Here is a 19,055-nt window from a genome sequence, read left to right on the forward strand (position 1 = left end):
ATCAGCTGAAAATATAACCACTGTTGTTTCTTTTGACCCACCTAAAAAACCTCCCTGGCCAGACCTCCACAGTATGAAATGGGTGAGATACAACTGACTTCAGTGGAACAGCACTGATTGCCAGAAGCTGGGAATCAGGTAGTGATGTCTTCGGAGACAAAGGGGTCTTAAAAGACAGCAAGTGAAAGGAATGTGATCCTCTGTGCTTTCTTCCACCAGGACCTGCAGGCAGCAATCACAGCCCATGATGACAGCTCCAAAATGTGCCATACTCTTTGCCTTTGCAAAGCATCGCACCGGTCAGCGAAAGGACAATGCAGATTCAACTCAAGCTGCAGGATCTCAGAGACTGTTTGCTCATCTCCATAGAATCATAGATTTATAGAATTGGAAGGGACCTTCAAAGCTCATCTAGTCCAAACCCCTACAATGAGCAGGGACATCTTCAACGAGGTCAGGTTGCCCAGAACCACATCCAGCCCGGACTTTAATGTCCTCAGGGATGGCGCATCCACCACCTCTCTGGGCAACCTGTGCCAGTGTTTTACCATCCTTATGGCAAAAAAAATCTTCCTCATGCGTAGCCTGAATCTTACCTCTTTTAGTTTAAAACAATTACTCCTCTCAGGATGACCTTCATGACTATAGGGACAAATAATTGTTTCCAAGGCCTGATTCACTCCATCTGTTGGAGAAGTCAGCATTAGTTCTGTCCATAGACTACAGAGGAAGACTGAGGTGACTGGTTTCATTTGTATGTCCTCTCCTTTCTCATAGGATAACATAAAGGTTTGGGTTGGAAGGCGCCTTAAAGCTCATTCAGCTCCAACCCCTGCCATGGGCAGGGACCCCTTCCACTGGAGCAGCTTGCTCCAAGCCCCTGTGTCCAACCTGGCCTTGAGCACTGCCAGGGATGGGGCAGCCACAGCTTCTCTGGGCACCCTGTGCCAGCGCCTCAGCACCCTCACAGGGAAGAGCTTCTGCCTTAGATCTAAATCTCTCCTATTTCAGTCTGAACCCATCACCCCTTGTCCTATCACTACAGTCCCTGATGAAGAATCCCTCTCCAGCATCCTTGTAGCCCCCTTGTTTCTCCTATCCCTGTGTTCCCTGACCAGCTAGGAACATGCCAAAAGACCATGCAGCTGACTCTGTAGGACTGGTTTGGCCCTCAGATTCCATCTGAAGGGTCTTGGTAGCACTGCCATGGAGAGAGAGACCTCAACTTAATGAGCCTTAGCCAAAAAGGTTACCATAAAGCAAGACACCACAGAAAACTCCCTCCTCTGGCAAGTCAAGAGAATCAGTCGGATGCTTCTGTTCATCTGAGAGCAGCCAGGACACGGGCATCAATTTTTTAAGCCTCCAGCAGGAGGTTCAATGGATTTGCTCTGCATTCAATCCCCCAAAAAGCCCATCAGGTAGAGAAGCTGAACAAAGGACCTGACCTTTTCTCCCTCCCTGCGCTTTCACGTAGCCAGAGCAGAACAATGGACCGCTGTGGCATCCGATCCCAGCTCACAGCACAGCGCTCGGCACAGCATCCTGGGGAGGGCAATTTCCTGAGTCTTTTTCAACAGCCACAATAATTAATCAAATAAAGTATCCTTTTGCAAGGAGGGCAGCTGTAATTTCAGCATAATCCAGAGCTCACAGGCTGAGCTGGGCTGGGCAAAACACTGCTCTTGCAAACGGTGTTTGCTATCTCCTTTCACCTCTAGAACAAGTCCAGAGAAGGGCCACGAGGATGATCAGGGGGCTGGAGCACCTCCCGTATGAAGAAAGGCTGAGGAAGCTGGGGCTGTTCAGCCTGGAGAAGAGAAGCTGCGTGGGGACCTCAGAGCAGCTTCCAGTACCTGAAGGGGGCCTATAGGGATGCTGGGGAGGGACTCTTCATCAGGGACTGCAGTGACAGGACAAGGGGTAACGGGTTCAAACTGAAACAGGGGAAGTTTAGATTGGATATAAGGAGGAAATTCTTTCCTGTGAGGGTGGTGAGGCACTGGAATGGGTTGCCCAGGGAGGTTGTGAGTGCTCCATCCCTGGCAGTGTTCAAGGCCAGGTTGGATGAAGCCTTGGGTGGGATGGTTTAGTGTGAGGTGTCCCTGCCCATGGCAGGGGGGTTGGAACTGGATGATCTTGAGGTCCTTTCCAACCCAAACTATTCTATGATTCTATTTTATCCATAGGTGAACTCCCAGTCTTGCCAAAGTCTACAGATGGGGCCTGGCACATGGCAAGAACAATCAGGAGTAAACCCTATATTGGAAATGGAGGGTGATTTAGAATGTGAGCATGTCCTTCTCCTTGGAGCAGGGTTGTTCTGAACAGTGCTGGAAGATCTTTGCTAGTCCTGAGCTCACTGGGATGTCCACACAGCCAAGATGAGAGCTCAGATCCTGCCTATTCATGCTCAGGGAACTTCAATTAGTTCCCAAATAGACCAACAAGTGTTGGTGGGGTTGCCATGGACCTGCTTCTTCATGGGCTGCCCAACCCCTGCCATTGACAGAGCAAGGTATATACGTAGACCATAGAGTAGTTAGGGTGATGTGGTGGTTGACTTCAGGCTGATGTGTTTTTCAAGGGTTTACAATGAATTTCAGAATTTGGAAGGAAATCCATGTGTGGTACATCCTGGTTTGGGCCAGGTTCAGGAGGCAGCAACCTTCTCAATCATCCAGGCTCTGCTAGCCCTGTAGCTGAACCACAGACATTGCCCCTTTGGTTGTATTGCTCAGGCAGCTACAAAGACTCTGTCTATATATAGCCTGATAACAACTCCACAAAGATCCAAGGGAAAGTTTGTGTGCATGTATATACATCTATGATTCTCTATACATATATATATATGCACATAAACACTATATAGAATGATACATATATGCCCTAGATATATATACTCTGGTCAATCCCATATTACTGGCTCGTTAGGAATAACTGGGCCATGTTATGAAGGAGATTAGACTGGATCACCTCCTTGGCCCTCCGAGCTTTCTATCTCATGAACACACAAACCCACAGGCCTTGCTCCAAGACAGAGGGCAGGAGAAGGAGCACTGCACCCAGTGCAGGCTGGGACTAGGGCCTCAAAATGAAGTTTATGGGGTGTCAGGTCTCCTGTGACACACTAGAGCTTGTTCCTGAAGTGGTTTCAGGGGGATTTAGGTACTTGGGTTCTAAGTCCCATCAAGGGCTGCCTTGATGTCTACAGTCTGTAGATGATCTGCCATCACCATGGATGACATATGGCAGAGGTAAGATCTGAACTTCGCTGGACTAATAACTAGTTCAACAACATAATTACTAACCCACTGCTGCTTTTTGCTATAGAAAGGTTCATTAAAGAGTCTTTACTAGAGCCACTATTAGTAATCACTCCAGGGAGCTAGGATGCTGTGTTATTCCCTTACAAATCCCAGCCTACTTACTGAGGAGGGGATGATGCTACCCACATTTGGCACTGAGGCATGGAGGGAGGACGTGGCTTCCCCCAAGGTCACGCAGGAGAACCAGGAAGGTGAGATGAGGTCCTTCCCAACCCTAACCATCCTACGTGCCTCTTGCAGACACCCAAGTCTGTGCCTATGACTCCAGATCAAAATGCCTTTAATAAAGGCAGCTCCCGTGTTCTTCTCTGTCCTTAACTTGTCCTAATAAGCAGCTGTCTCACCCTCTACTCTTGCTGGTCCCTTATGGCCTTGGCTGTGTGGAATCTCTCCCTTCAGCGCTATTAGTGCTGGCAGGAGCAGGGCTTCTCCAAGCTGTTATAATCCCGTGAGTTTTCTTCTCAGCAGGAATCTCTTTGCTGGGATTTTCAATGAAATCCTCCCTCTGCTGCCCCAACACTATCCTCTTATGGTCCTCAAGACATTCAGGATGGCCCTTTAGAGAGGCTGGGGCCAGCCTCCAAACACAGGGACCAGTAGGATGAAGTGGGTTCAAATCAGAAGATACCAGCCCTGGTTTATCCTGCTGAGGCTCCTGGTGACCCTAGAGGGTGTTTTGTTTGAACAGGGACTGTACAAATTAAATGGAGACTGTGCCCTGTGCTTCCAGGGTGTCTTTGGTGCAATCACCATCACATCCCTGAGGGCAGCATCAGTAATAACCTGGATGAGAGGGGGACGGGTGCTCCCTGACTCATTGGCTGCACATGCAAAAGGTTACAGGAGCTCTTCAGCTGCAGGAGCTGAGTCACAGGGGCTGTTTGCTGCTTCATCTGCTGCTCTTCACCTTTTGGTGGTGTGCAGAGCTGCATGGGATGCCCTGCGATCACCTGGCTGAGCTGAGTCACAGGTCTTAGCCAAAGAAGAGTTAAACTAAAGGCATATGAGAGGGGAGACAGAGATGAGCTCTTAGGCAGAAGCTCTTCCCTGTGAGGGTGCTGAGGCGCTGGCACAGGGTGCCCAGAGAAGCTGTGGCTGCCCCATCCCTGGCAGTGCTCAAGGCCAGGTTGGACACAGGGGCTTGGAGCAAGCTGCTCCAGTGGAAGGGGTCCCTGCCCGTGGCAGGGGTTGGAACTGGATGAGCTTTAAGGTCCCTTCAACTCAAACCATTCTATCAGAGATTAGATGCTACAGACACAAAGTAAAAGTCTCTGCATCCCTGAACAGCTTGGATGCACAAAAGAACCAGAGGTTCCAGGAGGTGAAGTGCCTTTGTCCATGACAAATTCCCATCTTGTGAAGAGCGGAGTCAGAAATAATGGTAGAAGTCCCTGTACGAGTGGCAGAACGAACAAAGTCTCATTTATAACCACAAAACTCAGAAGAAGAAGATTTCCTGATGGTCAATAGGGCATAATCCCCCCCAAGAAGCCTGTCCTGCAGATGGAGTATTCAGAACAGCTTTCTCACCCAGAGCTGGCATCATGCTGCAGGGCACCAGATCTCTCCTATGTACTTTCATGCAGTGACTAACAACTTCATCTCCTTGCTACAGCTCTGCTGAATCTGAACCAAACTTGGTCAGCAAACTCCTGTGATGAGGTGACACATCCAAAGAGCTGGGCAGCGTGACCACACGAGCATGGTTTCCTATGGAAATCAGACTAGATGAGCCAGTCGTCGTCAACAGGTACTCATCTTGCTCCAGTTTTAACAAGCCTGTTCCCACCCCTGTTTGCAGGCTTTTGAGGTATCCCTCCAAGGGAAGGGGTGGCTGTTGCTCTTTGTGATTTGCTCTCAGCTACCCATAGGAAACCTGTGCTGGAGACAGGTCTCACTCCCTGGGCTGAGTTCAACATCACAGCTGCACCTGAAAAGCTTGACTCTTGTTCCAGCCCTTTTTACTCAACATCTTCCCTGACTGCTGAGCTCAGTGCTCAGGAGGACAGGACCCGGTTACCCCAAGCAGTAATGTTTGCTGCATAATAGATATAACAGGGCACTGGGGGAGATCCAGAGGGTTATTTCTCAGAGCAAAAGGCTGCCCAAGCAGCTCTCTGTTACCCACCACCCTGTACTGGTATAATTAACCTAAATGAACATCAGGTCCTGATTTGTTCCATCATGGTATCCCAAGGTGAAGGCTCTGACAGTGTTTTCACCAAGATCACTCATTTTGGGCGCAGACATGACATTTAGCAGTGGAGAAAGCAAAACCTCAGTACAGCATACCTGGAACTCACAGCTAAGAAGCTCTCCTCCCTGTGGGACAAGGACCTGCTCCATCACCCACAAGCACCGGGCAAAGCATCCCTTGTATCACTGCTGGACAGCAGCAATTGCTTACATGGGAGGGATGGTGTCCTTGCAGCATACCTGCTCCAAGAGACCTCCCTGGCGTGACAACAGATTGGGCTGACCTGCTCATTAATAGTTTATAAGTCTCCATGTACTGCTTTACTGAATTACATGAAAGATCTAATAGTTCCTGCTATGGATCCTGATCCCCAGGCAGGCTGCGTCTTGGTACCCCAAGTGCTCTCAGAGGGTCGGTAGCTCTGAAAGCCTGTAGGAACAAAAGGAAGGAAAGCTTTGTCCATCCTTTTTTTGTATCGAGGATGGTGTAGCACCACCAGCCTGGCATGGGGGCATGTTTGGGAGGTGTTAACGCAGGTAACACTCATGGGGGCTTTAAGTAAATCCAGCAATACGATGTTTTCCCAGGTCTGTGCCAAAGGCTGCTCTGTGCCCTTGTAGCTCTCCAGCATGCAAAAAACACACCAAAACCACATAAAGCCACCTACGCCTCCCATTTTCTTGGGCTTTTATTCCAAAGACAGACCACAGTTTGGGTTATCCTGACTCTTCTGTTCCACCGGGATTAAAGGCAGCCACCAAGCTGAAGAGCAAAGGGGGATCGCCTTGCTCACCCTGACAGCCTCAGCTTCTCAATGGGCTTAAATAAGGCTTTTGAATGGAGGTTACAGGTGAAATAACCACCCCTTTTATTCCTCCAGATCAAAACCTCCTGCAGGCTGTAGGAGAGACAAACCCTATGAGTGCGTGTGCGTGGTTTCTGGAGTTCACCTCAGCCCAGGGTAAATCTGCCGGCCTCGGTGGCACTGATCCAGCAAAGCTGAAGGATGAGAGGAAGCAGGACAGAAATAGCTGGGGGATCACAACGTAACAGCCACCACCACTGAGGCTGGAAAACACCCAGTGCAGTTTGATGCACCCCAGCGAGGCTTGCGGGGCTCCTTCCAGCTCAATGCAACACTCGCTGTACCCTGTCCCCTAACGCAAGGGGTTTACCTGTCCTCCCAATGGCCTCAGCCAAGCAAAGGGGCCCTACCCCTGGTGACGGGAGGTGATATGGTTTGTGGGTGCTCTCCCCCTTCCCAGCACACACTGGGCACATGCAAAACCATCTTGTTGACTTGCAGAGCAAACCTCAGCCTAAAACCAGCATTGGGTGAGCTCTGGGATCCACAGGAAACCACAGCCTATCTAGCAGTGATCTAGCTGATCATTACTTCATGGCAATTCCCTAATGGCCTGCGAGAGATCTGATACAGAACCTGCAATACATCCCATTAAGCTCCTCTCTGTATTTGCTGGCATGGAAGTGTTTTCAATGGAGAAGGAAGAGAACAGGCTTTATTTTCCTCCACCCTCGTGGCGCTGCTGCTGAAGCGATGAGGCTGACACCTTATCTTCTCCAAGTCAAGCATCCCAGAAGAACTATTCCAAGGAGGATCTCAGAGCATGAACAGCTCCTGGTGAGTGGAAGCACAAGCTCAGGAGTGCTACATAAAAAGAGCCCATACTGGATCCAGCTTGTGTGCTCCCCATCTATTCTATTTGACAGTGAACAACAGAAGATGCCCAGGGAGAAGTATAAAAGCAGCGTGAAGATTTAGCGGCATTACTCTACAATACTTTCCCAGACACTAATAATTTGCAGCTCAAGAACTTCTAAAACCAAAAAAGAGGTAGTTTTTTCTTTAATGTATGTATTTAATAGCTTTTGAGTGCCTTTCCATCAATGAATTCGAGTGCTTTTTTAACCCGTTATTACTTGTATGGGGTCCTACAGTAAGAAGTATCACAGTTGCCAGTCAGTGTGAACTCCTTTTTGCTCTCCATAAGCTTTACTTGCTGCTCCCTAATTTTTATATTACAAAGGAAAACTAAGGAAACCGCTCCTTTTGCCTTCACCACAACAGTATGATCTTCCAGCATCGGTAACGTATCTTCTTCCATCTCTTTTCAGCTTGGAGTCTTTGTCTAAACAATCGTTCCTCATGTGGAAGCTGTTCCACCCCTCTGACCATCCTTCGAGTCGCCCCCAGTGGATGTGCGTTGTTTTGGGGATGGAGGGACCAGAAAACACACAGTATTCCAGCTGCAGGCACACCAGGGACTCACAATGGTGTAATGCTGGTTCACTTCTCATCCCTCTCCCTGTATATGTTTGTCTCTTTCCTTCTGGATTGCTTGAAAGGCCAGGTTGGACGGGGCTTGGAGCAAGCTGCTCCAGTGGAAAGTGTCCCTGCTCATGGCAAGGGTTTGGAACTGGATGAGCTTTAAGGTCCCTTCCAACCCAAACCACTCTGGGGTTCTATGAGTTAAGTCAACAGAGGAGTGAAATGCGCTCTCTGGACAATGACAGATATCCTGGGAACACACAAGGACTTGGTCCCAAGAGATGGATCCTATTCCCAAGTCTAGCACAGCCCAGGCAGTGCTCAGAGCACCCTTTCCCTATGCCTCAGTGTGTTGGGCAGGTGAATCCTACTCGGCATTTGCAAAGCTCTCTCAGGTGGAAGGTATTGCACAGCTGCAACCTGCAAGCACTAAACCATTCCTAAAAGTCTTTACATTTACATGGTGCCCTTGACAGCCGCCTTCATTGACATCCTCCTCTTTCTATTTATCCCCCTTTGCCAACCCTCCTGTGGTGCCCATCCTCGCCCCAGCTCTGCCATCATCCCAGGTTTATCTTTCCATATCCAAGTTAGGAACTGCTGCAGTGAGGGGTTTTGTCTCCTGGGGTGAAGCCCCCTCTCAGCACAGTGTCCCCATAGTGTCAGACAGGCATAGGAAAGAGCAGGATTCAGAGGCTCAGCTCCCTCAACACTCAGCATAACCTCAGGCAGGTTCTTCTGCAAGCCTTCCTTCCTCCACACATCATAGAATAGGGTTGGAAAGGACCTGAAGATCAGATAGTTCTTAAAGTTGGAGGCCAGGCTGCTTGCACAGCAACAAGAGCAGTGGAAACCTCCACCCAAGGCAGCCTTTAAGTCTATAATCAACGCAAAGTGTAAGCTTTAACTCCTTTCATGCGTGTGGAAACTGCATTCAGGTCATCAGTGCCTTGGGCAAACACTGGGGTATTACAGCAGGTTAAATGGTGGGGATGGCAGCAGCTGAACCAACACGCTCTGGGCTTGCTAGGGCTGAGGTCCAGGAATAGCTCAATGCCTTTCTGCAATTGCTCTGAGATTGCCAATGGGATCAAGCACTCAGCTTTAGGATCCCAGCTAGGCTGAGGTGGGAGTCTGGACCTAGATGCTTAAGCTGGGGAGAAATGAATCTCTGGTCCCTAGGGGTTTTTGGCTTTGGATTTTGAACTTGTGTCTATTTATTCAGCACTCAATCTACTTCAGACGCCTGGTTTTCATTGCACCTCCACACATTGCTCTCTGCTTGTGAAGTGGGAGCAACTGCACGCTCTGCTCTATCCCAGCATCCTGACTGCTAGAGCAGGGGCTCAGATGGATGCACACCCTAAGCATGGACACCGCTGGGGCAGCCCTGTCCTGAGAAGCTTTCTGGCTTATCTGTGAGACCAGAGAGTCACAAACACATCAGCTCATCCCATACCAGGTTCTCCTTGCATGGTGCTGAGCAGAGAGAAGTGTTTCACGGTGCAGAGCTCCCTTACGCACTGCCTCCACATCCTGCCAGCCCCTTGGTACAGTGACACTTGTCCCACAGCCCTTCAGGAGCAAGCACTTTGGCTCTGCCCCAGGAGAACAATAAAGGTCCCCATTCCTCCCCTCACCCTCAAAAGGGACTGATGTGGCAGGGAATAGAGGCACCAATTGCTACCCGAGAGCTTGGTATCAGTGCTGACCACCCAAACCATGCCCAGGATGTGGCTCGAAGCCACTTCTCCTGCCAGCCCCTTTCTGCTGGGCTTGGAAGCCGCTCACAGCAGCTCCAGGAAAGGCTTTGAAAAGACCTCGGAGCTGACAATGCCTTCATTAATCACAGCATAATCCTTTCCATGGCAACCCGAGGATTGGGAAGTCACAAGTTAGCACAGCGTAAGACAGAAACACTGCACAGCACTCCCCAGCCCATGAAACTTAATAGTGAGGGACATGAAACGACTGCTCTGAGGAGGGGAAGTGAGTTGGGAATGATACTGCCTTGGAAAAGAGGTTCATCCCTCAGGATTCAGGTGTCGTAAATGTTCGTGTCAATAGGGAGATGCTGTAGCTCATGAAGTGGTTCCAGTCTCACCCCAAAAAGCTCGAGAAGAGATTCTGGTCCTCATATGTTGGGTTTACAGAAGCACAAAGCTTTCAACAAGACACAGTCTGCCTCCAGCCCATCACCACAGCTCGAACATTAAACGTGATTTAGACAAATACATTGGGGAATGGGTACAGCTCAGAGACTGCGAAGCCAAATGTGAAAGCAATTTTGACCAGCAACCAACAGGAGGGAAATGCTGACCTGGATATCGTCCATGGTTGGCCCTGTTCTGCTGACACTGGGATAGTTTAGGCACAGGGTAGCAGGGACACTTGTACAGGGGCTCACAGGGACCTTCACACAGCCACTGTTAGGAGGTGGTTGTTAGGTTGGATGGTGGTTGTGGATGGTGGTTAGGATGTGGTCCCTCAGATCATGGAAGAAGAGATAGGACCCCGAGCATCATATAGTGGAGAAGGAGAGGAGAGGAGTCAGCTTACAACACAATCCATGTCCTCAACAAGGTTAACCCCATAAGGTTGGCTCTTGGATACGCTTTTGCCTATGGAGAGGAGCACTCTCACACCAACACAACAGCCTGGGGTGATGGAAAGACCACCTCCAGCTCCTGCCAGCTCCTTCTGCAGGGGGATTTAGCAGCCAGGGGCAACCAGGCAATCTTATACCCACTGCTCTGTTGCCTTTCAGTCTCCCTCCATGTTGCCTATGAAACAGGCTCTCCATCGTACACCCGTCTTCCCAGAGACACCAAGAGATGCCACTTCCACCTTCCTTAGGATAACATGACAGTTACTACCCTAGGAAAGCCTGAGGATGCTCTTTGGAATGGTGCTCAGCTGGTCCAGCACAGCCCATGCACCTAACACTGTACTCCCAAACCAGGCAGCGGAATGCAAACTGCTTTGTGGGAATTACCTTCCCTACGGTGGGTCTCCATCCCTGCCCAGGGATGCTCCTAGTAATTGTCCTGGACGCTGCTTACCAGCACTGGTGTGCCCAGGGGACACAGCACCAGAACACAGGGATGATGGGCACAAGTTACTCCTGGGGAGTTTCCAGCTGGACACAAGAGGGAATTTTTCACAATGGGAACAATAATCCATTGGAATAACCTCCCTAGGGAAGTGGTGACTCCCCCAGCATTGGACACTGTTAAGATCGGGCTGCACAGGGTGCTGGGGTATCTAGTCTAGGTCAAGAAAGGTTGGACCAGATGATCCCTGAGGTCCCTTCCAACGCGGTATTCCATGATCCTAGGTTTGAACGCAGCCTGGACACAAGCAATGCTATGCTGCAAGCAGGGGGAACTCCTGCTGCTCCCTGAAGAGTAGCACCAGCTTCCTGGGAGCAGGTTGTGCTTTAACAACCTGAGTGGAGCATCTGGAGCTCTGGGGCAGAACAGGGAGAGGGTCAAATGGTCCCAGTAGCGACGGGTCTGGGGGGACACCCATGGCACCACCACCCGTGCATCAGGCACATCCCAACAGGTTCTCCCCATCCCTAAGCAAGTCCTGAACACGAAAGAGCTACGGAGCAAAGGGTTCGGGGGCTGCATAGAGCAGAACGAGGGGGGTGGACCCGACCCCCGCCCCCTGCCCAGTCCCAGCAGGCTGAGCCAAGCGCAATTAAGCAGCAGCTAGAAACGACCGAGGCTCTAATCCGCGCTGCAGGAGCTGGCTCGGCGCTGCGGGGCATTTCTGGCACGTCTGCGGTCTTGTCACCACCCCCCCATTGCCACCTTCCCAACCCCTTCCCCACGCTTTATCCATCGGAGGCATCCCCGCTGCATCCCACCCCATTGCACCCCCTTTGGCAGCCATCGCACCCCACCCGCAGCATCCCCAGCGCTCAGCGGGGTCCCTCCCGCTGCAGCCTGGCTCCCCTCCGCCTTACCTCAGCGGGGCATGGCCGGGGCGAGGGGACGGGGAAGGGGCGCTGGTGCCCGGCGCGGAGCCGCGCTGCCTCCGGCTCCGAGCGCGGCAGAGCCCGCCCTGCGCTGAGCCTCTTATGGGGAGGAGCCGGGATGCAGCCAGCCCTGGAGCGGGGGGTGGGACTGCGCGTGTGACACCTCCTGCACGGACACCGCGAGCGCCGGGGCACAGAATGAACCCCGGAGCGGTTTGGGTTGAAGGGACCTTAAAGCTCCTCCAGCCCCAACCCCTGCCACGGGCAGGGACCCCTTCCACTGGAGCAGCTTGCTCCAAGCCCCTGTGTCCAACCTGGCCTTGAGCACTGCCAGGGATGGGGCAGCCACAGCTTCTCTGGGCACCCTGTGCCAGCGCCTCAGCACCCTCACAGGGAAGAGCTTCTGCCTAAGAGCTCAGCTCAGTCTCCCCTCGGGCAGGTTCAAGCCATTCCCCTTGGCCTGTCCCTACAGGCCCTTGTCCCAAGCTCCTCTCCAGCTTTCCTGCAGCCCCTTTAGGCACTGGAGCTGCTCTCAGGTCTCCCCTTCAGGAGCCTTCTCTTGTCCAGGCTGCCCCAGCCCAGCTCTCTCGGCCTGGCTTCAGAGCAGAGCTGCTCCAGCCCTCGCAGCAGCTCCATGGCCTCCTCTGGCCTCTCTCCAACAGCTCCACGTCCCTCTTGTGCTGGATCAGGGCTGCAGGGGGGGGTTCCCCCAGAGCACAGCAGAGGGGCAGGATCCCCTCCCTGAGCTGCTGCTCACGCTCTGGGATGCAGCAAGTGCTCTGCCCCAGACCATGGTACCCATGAAGAGCCCAGGTACAAGCTATGCTGCATTTTCAAACCTTCATTGAGCAGAGCCCTGATGGCTGCTTGGGCAAAGGGGTGGCTGGGAGGACCCCACGCAAAGAGGTCTCAGTGCCATGCAAAGGACCATATTGATGTCCTGTGGGATGGGGCCAGGAGCTGACAGACATTCTGCTTCGAATGCACCACACTGTGCTTGTAAATGTGAAAGCTGGGACACAAAAACACTCGAGGAGCAGGAAATTCAAAGCCGAGGTTTTGGCCAGATGCTTAACTCCGACCTGGTGACTCCCTGCCCAAATCTGAGCCAGTGTCTTTCCTCCTTCCTGCTGAGAAAGGTGCGGTTGGCTTTTAATTGTGCTATGAAACATCACAAAGGGTTTTTCCTTAGGCAGTTTAGGTAGTGAATGGTGCCAAAGACACCCTTTTATCTGCAGTATGATCACACAAGGTGCTTCTAAGCTCTGCTTTGGACCAAGGGGCCTGAAACCCTCCTGGGGACCGGGATGGGTGAATGTTTTGGTGATACTGCAGAACTAAGTGATGAGAAAGAACCTGCTTCCTTCAAAGCCATTCCAGAGACACGGAATGTGAGAGAAACCACAGCACAGCCACTCTGTCCCTTATTCAGTCCTTAGAAACTCCCCACTGCTGCCCAGTCCTGTTGTGGAAGCCAGCTTTGAATAGACTCCATTGACTTCAAGCTCAAGAGATGATTTATCATAGAATGGTTTGGGTTGGAAGGGACCTTAGAAACCATCTAGTTCCAACCTGCCTGTCAATAATCCCTGGTCCTTTTGAGCAGCAGGAGGCTCGTATCCATACAGTGGGAATGTCTATGTGCATTAGGGTGGGAATAAATATTCCAGCATCACCTTGCAACCACGGTGGGATGCCTGTTTCTCCATGAAGGTGCTCTTGCAGGTCAAAGGAGACTCTGAAGTGTCAATTTAGTTACCTTAACCTTAGTGAGCAGACACTGCTTGCAGACAGCGGTGGTGGAGGCATGAGGAGATGCTGCAGGACCCTCGAGGAGCCTGGGCTGGATCTTGCCTGGAGCTGAGCAGCACTCTACTACCTGCGGGTGGTCTCTGAACATGTACAAAGTCCCCATGGGATGTGCTGGGGTCCCCCAGCAATTCCAGCAGCCTGGCCCATGCTGTCAGCCCACGTCAGTGTGCACCTCACATCAGTGTGCACCTCACATCAGTGTGCACCTCGTGTCAGTGTGCACCTCACATCAGTGTGCACCTCATGTCAGTGTGCACCTCCAGCACAGGGACAGGCAGGGCTGGATCTAAGGCAGAAGCTCTTCCCTGTGAGGGTGCTGAGGCGCTGGCACAGGGTGCCCAAGGAAGCTGTGGCTGCCCCATCCCTGGCAGTGCTCAAGGCCCGGTTGGACACAGGGGCTTGGAGCAAGCTGCTCCAGTGGAAGGGGTCCCTGCCCATTGCAGGGGTTGGAACTGGATGAGATTCCCAACAGCAACCATTCCATGATCCTATGATTCTATGAAGTATCAAAGCCCCTTAGGTGCTCAGCCATGTCTACTGCTCATGACACCCTCCAGGATGTTTGTAAGGCCTTCCCCTGAAGAATGGTCCTTGCATGCCATTACAGTGATGGAAGCAGAGGGTTGTGATGCTCCCTTCTCTGTCTAGCACTTGGTAGACACACTTTGCCCCAGGGGATGATCCCACCCTGCTATAAGAAGTCTTATTCCAGAAGCCTGCTCCAGGCTTTTGAGGATGGGCTGCTGAAGGACACAGGTCCTCCATGCTCCCAAGACCTGGAGCACTGGGAGTTGGAAGCTATGATGGGAGCATGGACACAAGATCCCAGCACCAGCACTTTGGGATACGGCAGCAATACTGGAGACTCCCAGGGGCAGTGACAGGCTTTTGGCTTTTCAGATGCTCCCAATGTGCAGGTCTGTTCCCTGAGGGAAAGCCATCCACAAATCACATCCTCCTGCTGCTCTGCCCATCATATTTCCCTTTTTAGCATCTTGCAGAGCAAGTGAGGCTCAAAACCCCAAGTTCCCTGCATTGTGGTGACTCTGTGGCACGGGATGCAAAGGGTTTATAGCCAAAGGAGGCCACCCTTCCCCTCCATGCCTTTTCCTAAGGAATACGAGTGTAACCTTGCATGAAGCCTTCATGCAGATCGCTTTGCTTCTGTCTCAAAGTCCACAGAGAGAAGAAAGTGAATGGAGTACAGTGAACCAGGCAATGGCAAACGGCTCCGCAGAGCCACCTTGTGCCCATCAAAAGCATTCAAGAAGAACACAAGCGATTTAAAGGCTGACTAAAATATACACAATTTATTTATAGGAGGTTTACAGCTGTACAACGTTGGCTTTCTGGCTGGACCACGCTCTGAACCTGTGCAGCACGACACCCCAGTGCCTCTGGGGATGAAGACAAGTCAAGCCTGTTTTAACATGCAGACACCCCAAAGAGATGGATTCCTCGGAGTGTAAGGGCAGGCTGCTTGCAACCATTGAAATGATTAACAAAAGACATGGGAAAGAAACCATGGATATACCCTACAGCACCTGGGAAGGACTGGGAAGTGCTTCCTGGACCTGCCCTCCTCTCAGACATAAAGTACATCTTTTTACTTCCTTCAAAGGGAAAAGGCATCAATGATAGGAATGGCATTTCAACAACTGCCCTCCCTCATCTGCTCTACAAACAAGGAAAGGAAGAAAGCAACAAAGGTAGTTTTTGTTGTTCCATTGGAATGCAAGGGGATGAAGGCTCCTGCTCTAACTGTCCAAAAGTGTTTTGGGAAAAACAAGTATTACTGATATTAAGACATTTTGGTCCTGATATAGTGTGATTATTGTTATACATTAGAAGAAGCTGCTACAAAGCTGCTTTTCCTCTCTTTATGGCTTGATTCTCTAAAGGAAAGAAGCAGGCTGCTCATGGGTACCAAGGCACCACTACTCCTCAGCGAGCTTCAGTGCCATTCCTTAGGGATCACGGTGTGGTTTGGCACATGTCAGGGCACTCCTTGACAAATGGGTCTCCTTCACTGAGGCTATCAGTAGCCTGATTTCCTGAAGAAACAAGGCTAATGCAGGCAGGCTGGCTATCCCCCATCTGCTGCTGGTGGTGCAAAGCTCCTGTGATGGTGCTGTGATGCTCTCCTTTACCTATTCTCCCTGCCAGAAGAGGTAGCTACCTCTGAAGGGTGCCTACAAAGATGCTGGAGAGGGACTTTTCATCAGGGACATAGAGATAGGACAAGGGGTGATGGGTTCAAACTGAAACAGAGGAAGTTCAGGTTGGATAGAAGGCAGAAGCTCTTCCCTGTGAGGGTGCTGAGGCGCTGGCACAGGGTGCCCAGAGAAGCTGTGGCTGCCCCATCCCTGGCAGTGCTCAAGGCCAGGTTGGACACAGGGGCTTGGAGCAAGCTGCTCCAGTGGAAGGGGTCCCTGCCCGTGGCAGGGGTTGGAGCTGGATGAGCTTTAAGGTCCCTTCAACCCAAACCAGGCTGGGATTCTGTGATTCTATGAATTTGCACAAATTCAAGGATTTTTGGGTCAAAGTGCTACTTACTAAACTAGGACCGTTTGAGCCAATTCTGCAAGATGCTGAACCAAACTAAGTCCCAGCACCAGGAGCTGAAGGATGCTCAGTGCAAGCCTGTAATAACTGAGACCTGGAAAGAGCATCCTTTGGGCCACTGCTTGCCTTTAAGTCCTGGAAAACAAGACCTAAATAAGCAATTTGGTCAAAAACCCAATTCTTTACTATAGGAGGCAAACTCTGAAGATGAAGAAAGGGCCTGCAAAGCTCAATGAAGCTGTACCAGCTTGCAGCACAAACATAGGCATTTAGTAGGACACGCAGAAACCCTACTTGCTATGGCAAAAGAGGGCTTTGCTGTTCACTCGTCCTTTTCTTACCAGGATTACATCATATGCATTCATTTCCACTTGCATGCAGTGAGTGCTTGATAGAAAATCTGACAGAGAAATCCCTTATCTTGCCCCATTTTAAAGGCACATGAAGAAAACAAACCCAACCTAAACATGAGAAGGACCCGCTTTGAAGCCTGCTGCAAGGCCAGCCAAGGCTTTGCTGTTGGGCTTATCTAGGATGGTTTATAAGGAGCCGGATTCTGCCACCCAGTGGAATCAAGATCAACTTCATGGCAAACGGGAGCAGACCACAGCCCTGAGGATGCGTTTGCGTTGTGCTTGTGAGACCGGCTCTAGCACTGCGTAGCTCATCCTCCAGGCCAGGAGACTGGAAACGAAAGGTGAGAGATGGACACCGGTATGAATGAAACATTCCCAGCATTTTCAGGCTGCACTGGGAGCAGCGCTCCTTTAGCACAAGCTAAAATCCCACTGTTTTACAGAGGAATTTGGGAAAGCCAGGCACTGAGAAATGATGCAGCGGTAAAGATGGAGCCCACTGAGCAAAGCTCCCCATCCCTTGGACCTGATGCTTTGGCCTTCAGAGGAATTGATCTCCCTTTATCTAAACACTGAATGGCCCCAATCCGCCCCAGTTATGGGAGTGAGCTCTTGGGATGGGGACTGCATGAAGACATGGAGACAGCAGGCACCATGGCAGTTCGAGAGGCACACACAGGAGCTGAGACCAGAACGATTCCAGTTGTCCCATCATGGTTTTGGCATCTTCGTATCCTTCAGAGTTGCACGGGGTTGAACAATTGGCAAGACAAGAGGAGACAGCTTGTCCCTAAGGTGATGGAGCCTTTACTCTTGTTACCCATGTGGATTTGGGATATGGGACTGCCTTGGTGCATTCTCCTTCCAGCTGCACTATGCAAACCCAAACCCAGAGAACATCCAAAAGGTCCCAGTCTCTTTTTCCACTTCTCCTTCACTGCGGTGCCTCCAAAGACAAGCAATTAAAGGGCGGTTTCAGGGCAGATGACAACTCTTAAACCAAGCAGATACATCAAAGGTGCATTGAAGCATGTTGGTGGGACCCACGGTACACGGTGGCACGTGTGTGCAGCCTGTGTAAACAAACAGGGCATTGTGCTCTGGCCGTCAGGACACACAGCGATCCCGTGGGACACACAGAAGTGATGGGGGCTGCAAGAGAGAGGACGCCAGCAGAAGGATCGTTGTGGTTCCTCAAAAAGGCACCATTTGTCAACATTGAAAACCCAAGATTGGCTCCTTTGAGTGGAATGCATGCATAGTTCATATACACTTTGCAGATGGTAGGTAGGCTCTGTGTGTGTATATATATATGTATGTGTGCACGTTATATACACATATGTGGCACCAGAAGAAGAGTCCTTGGGTACTCAGACGTTGGTGAGGATGTTGCTGCTGAGCAGCCTCACAGCGATGGTTCCAGGGAGATCATTTGATCTCTTGTTCCCCTTGTCCTGGAGGTGCAGTGTGTGCACTGATTGCCGGTCACTGGGGTCCCCCGTGAGCACCACTTGGCCCAAGAACTCGTCACTTATTAAGTTGTGGTTCCAGATCTGGGGAAACAAAGCAGAAATGAGGGCAGGTCTTTGAGGGATGAAGCCAAGCTTCATGCACTGGAGAGAAGAAGGGTTTATTGGGGACCTGCTCTGAGCTGGAGGCACGGAAGTGGTCAAGGTTTGGGGTTCATTCTGTAAGTGAGAAGGGTGAAGGATGTGCATTTACCCAATGCACATGGTGGTGGGAAGTTGAGCTGCATGAACTGATGATGCTCAGCCTTGGGGAACAGACCCGGTGTGGACAGTATGAGAAGAGGGCAGGTAGGGGGGTTCAAGTGAAAGAGGGTCTCCATCCTTGGCTCACTGTTACCTGAACAATGATGGGTTGTCCTGGCTTCTTGCGGTAGAAGAGCCCTTTCACGTCAAACTCTGGAGACACCGTGTTCTTCTTCACTGGAGAGCGAACTTTCTGCCCTTCACACTTTATGATCACATAAGGGTCAGCTCCTGGGGAGAGAAAAGGGAATTCCTGCTTTGTTATAGCTCCTGTAATTCCTCAGAGCCCTTTTCCAGGGTTGTTATACAGCACTTTTCCTCCATAACCCAACAGAGGAGATGGGTATCTGATAAAGAGCTCATCACACCCCAGATGATGTCCATGAAGCTCAGCTGCTGGGCTTAAGCTTACTTCTGTTAGGCAACACTGGACAACAAATGGTGATGGACTGCTATGAAATAATAGCAATAGCTGTGAAATAGACCTCTTAGCAATAGCTATAGCTATGCTCATAGGCCTCATAGCAATAGCTATGAAATAGCCTCTTCCGTGACCCCCATATTCTACATAAACATTCTTTCATCACTCCAAATCCTCCTGACCTATGGGATAAATCTTTCACGGAAGACATCACCCTGCTCAGCACTCCTTTCAGCATTTGCCCTGCTGAAGGCAGGCAGAAAGCAAGCCATGGAGAAGAGAAACGGGCTCACAGAGGTTGTGAAAGGAAACACCAGGAAGGAAAGAG

The 19,055-nt window shown here is 51.0% G+C and overlaps 2 protein-coding genes across 3 annotated transcripts in view; both read right to left on the reverse strand.

Moving 5' to 3' along the window:
• The window catches only part of MYO7A (myosin VIIA), a 110,692-nt gene extending 98,839 nt beyond the window's left edge, over positions 1–11,853 (reverse strand). The window contains exon 1 of one of the 2 annotated variants that reach the window (XM_065678881.1): positions 11,790–11,853. The gene's annotated coding sequence lies outside the window, so the exon portion shown is untranslated. The remainder of the gene's footprint in view (positions 1–11,789) is intronic. The other variant, XM_065678882.1, reaches the window with a different exon arrangement.
• Positions 11,854–14,895: 3,042 nt separating this feature from the next.
• The window catches only part of CAPN5 (calpain 5), a 57,697-nt gene continuing 53,537 nt past the window's right edge, over positions 14,896–19,055 (reverse strand). Inside the window, exons 12-13 of the mRNA XM_065678883.1 lie at positions 18,401–18,537; positions 14,896–18,087 (exon numbers count right to left, since the gene is read on the reverse strand). Coding sequence (XP_065534955.1) covers positions 17,905–18,087; positions 18,401–18,537 — 320 coding nt within the window. The 3' untranslated portion in view covers positions 14,896–17,904. The remainder of the gene's footprint in view (positions 18,088–18,400; positions 18,538–19,055) is intronic.

This window comes from Lathamus discolor, chromosome 4, assembly GCF_037157495.1.
Source record: "Lathamus discolor isolate bLatDis1 chromosome 4, bLatDis1.hap1, whole genome shotgun sequence".
Classification (NCBI taxonomy): domain Eukaryota; kingdom Metazoa; phylum Chordata; class Aves; order Psittaciformes; family Psittacidae; genus Lathamus; species Lathamus discolor.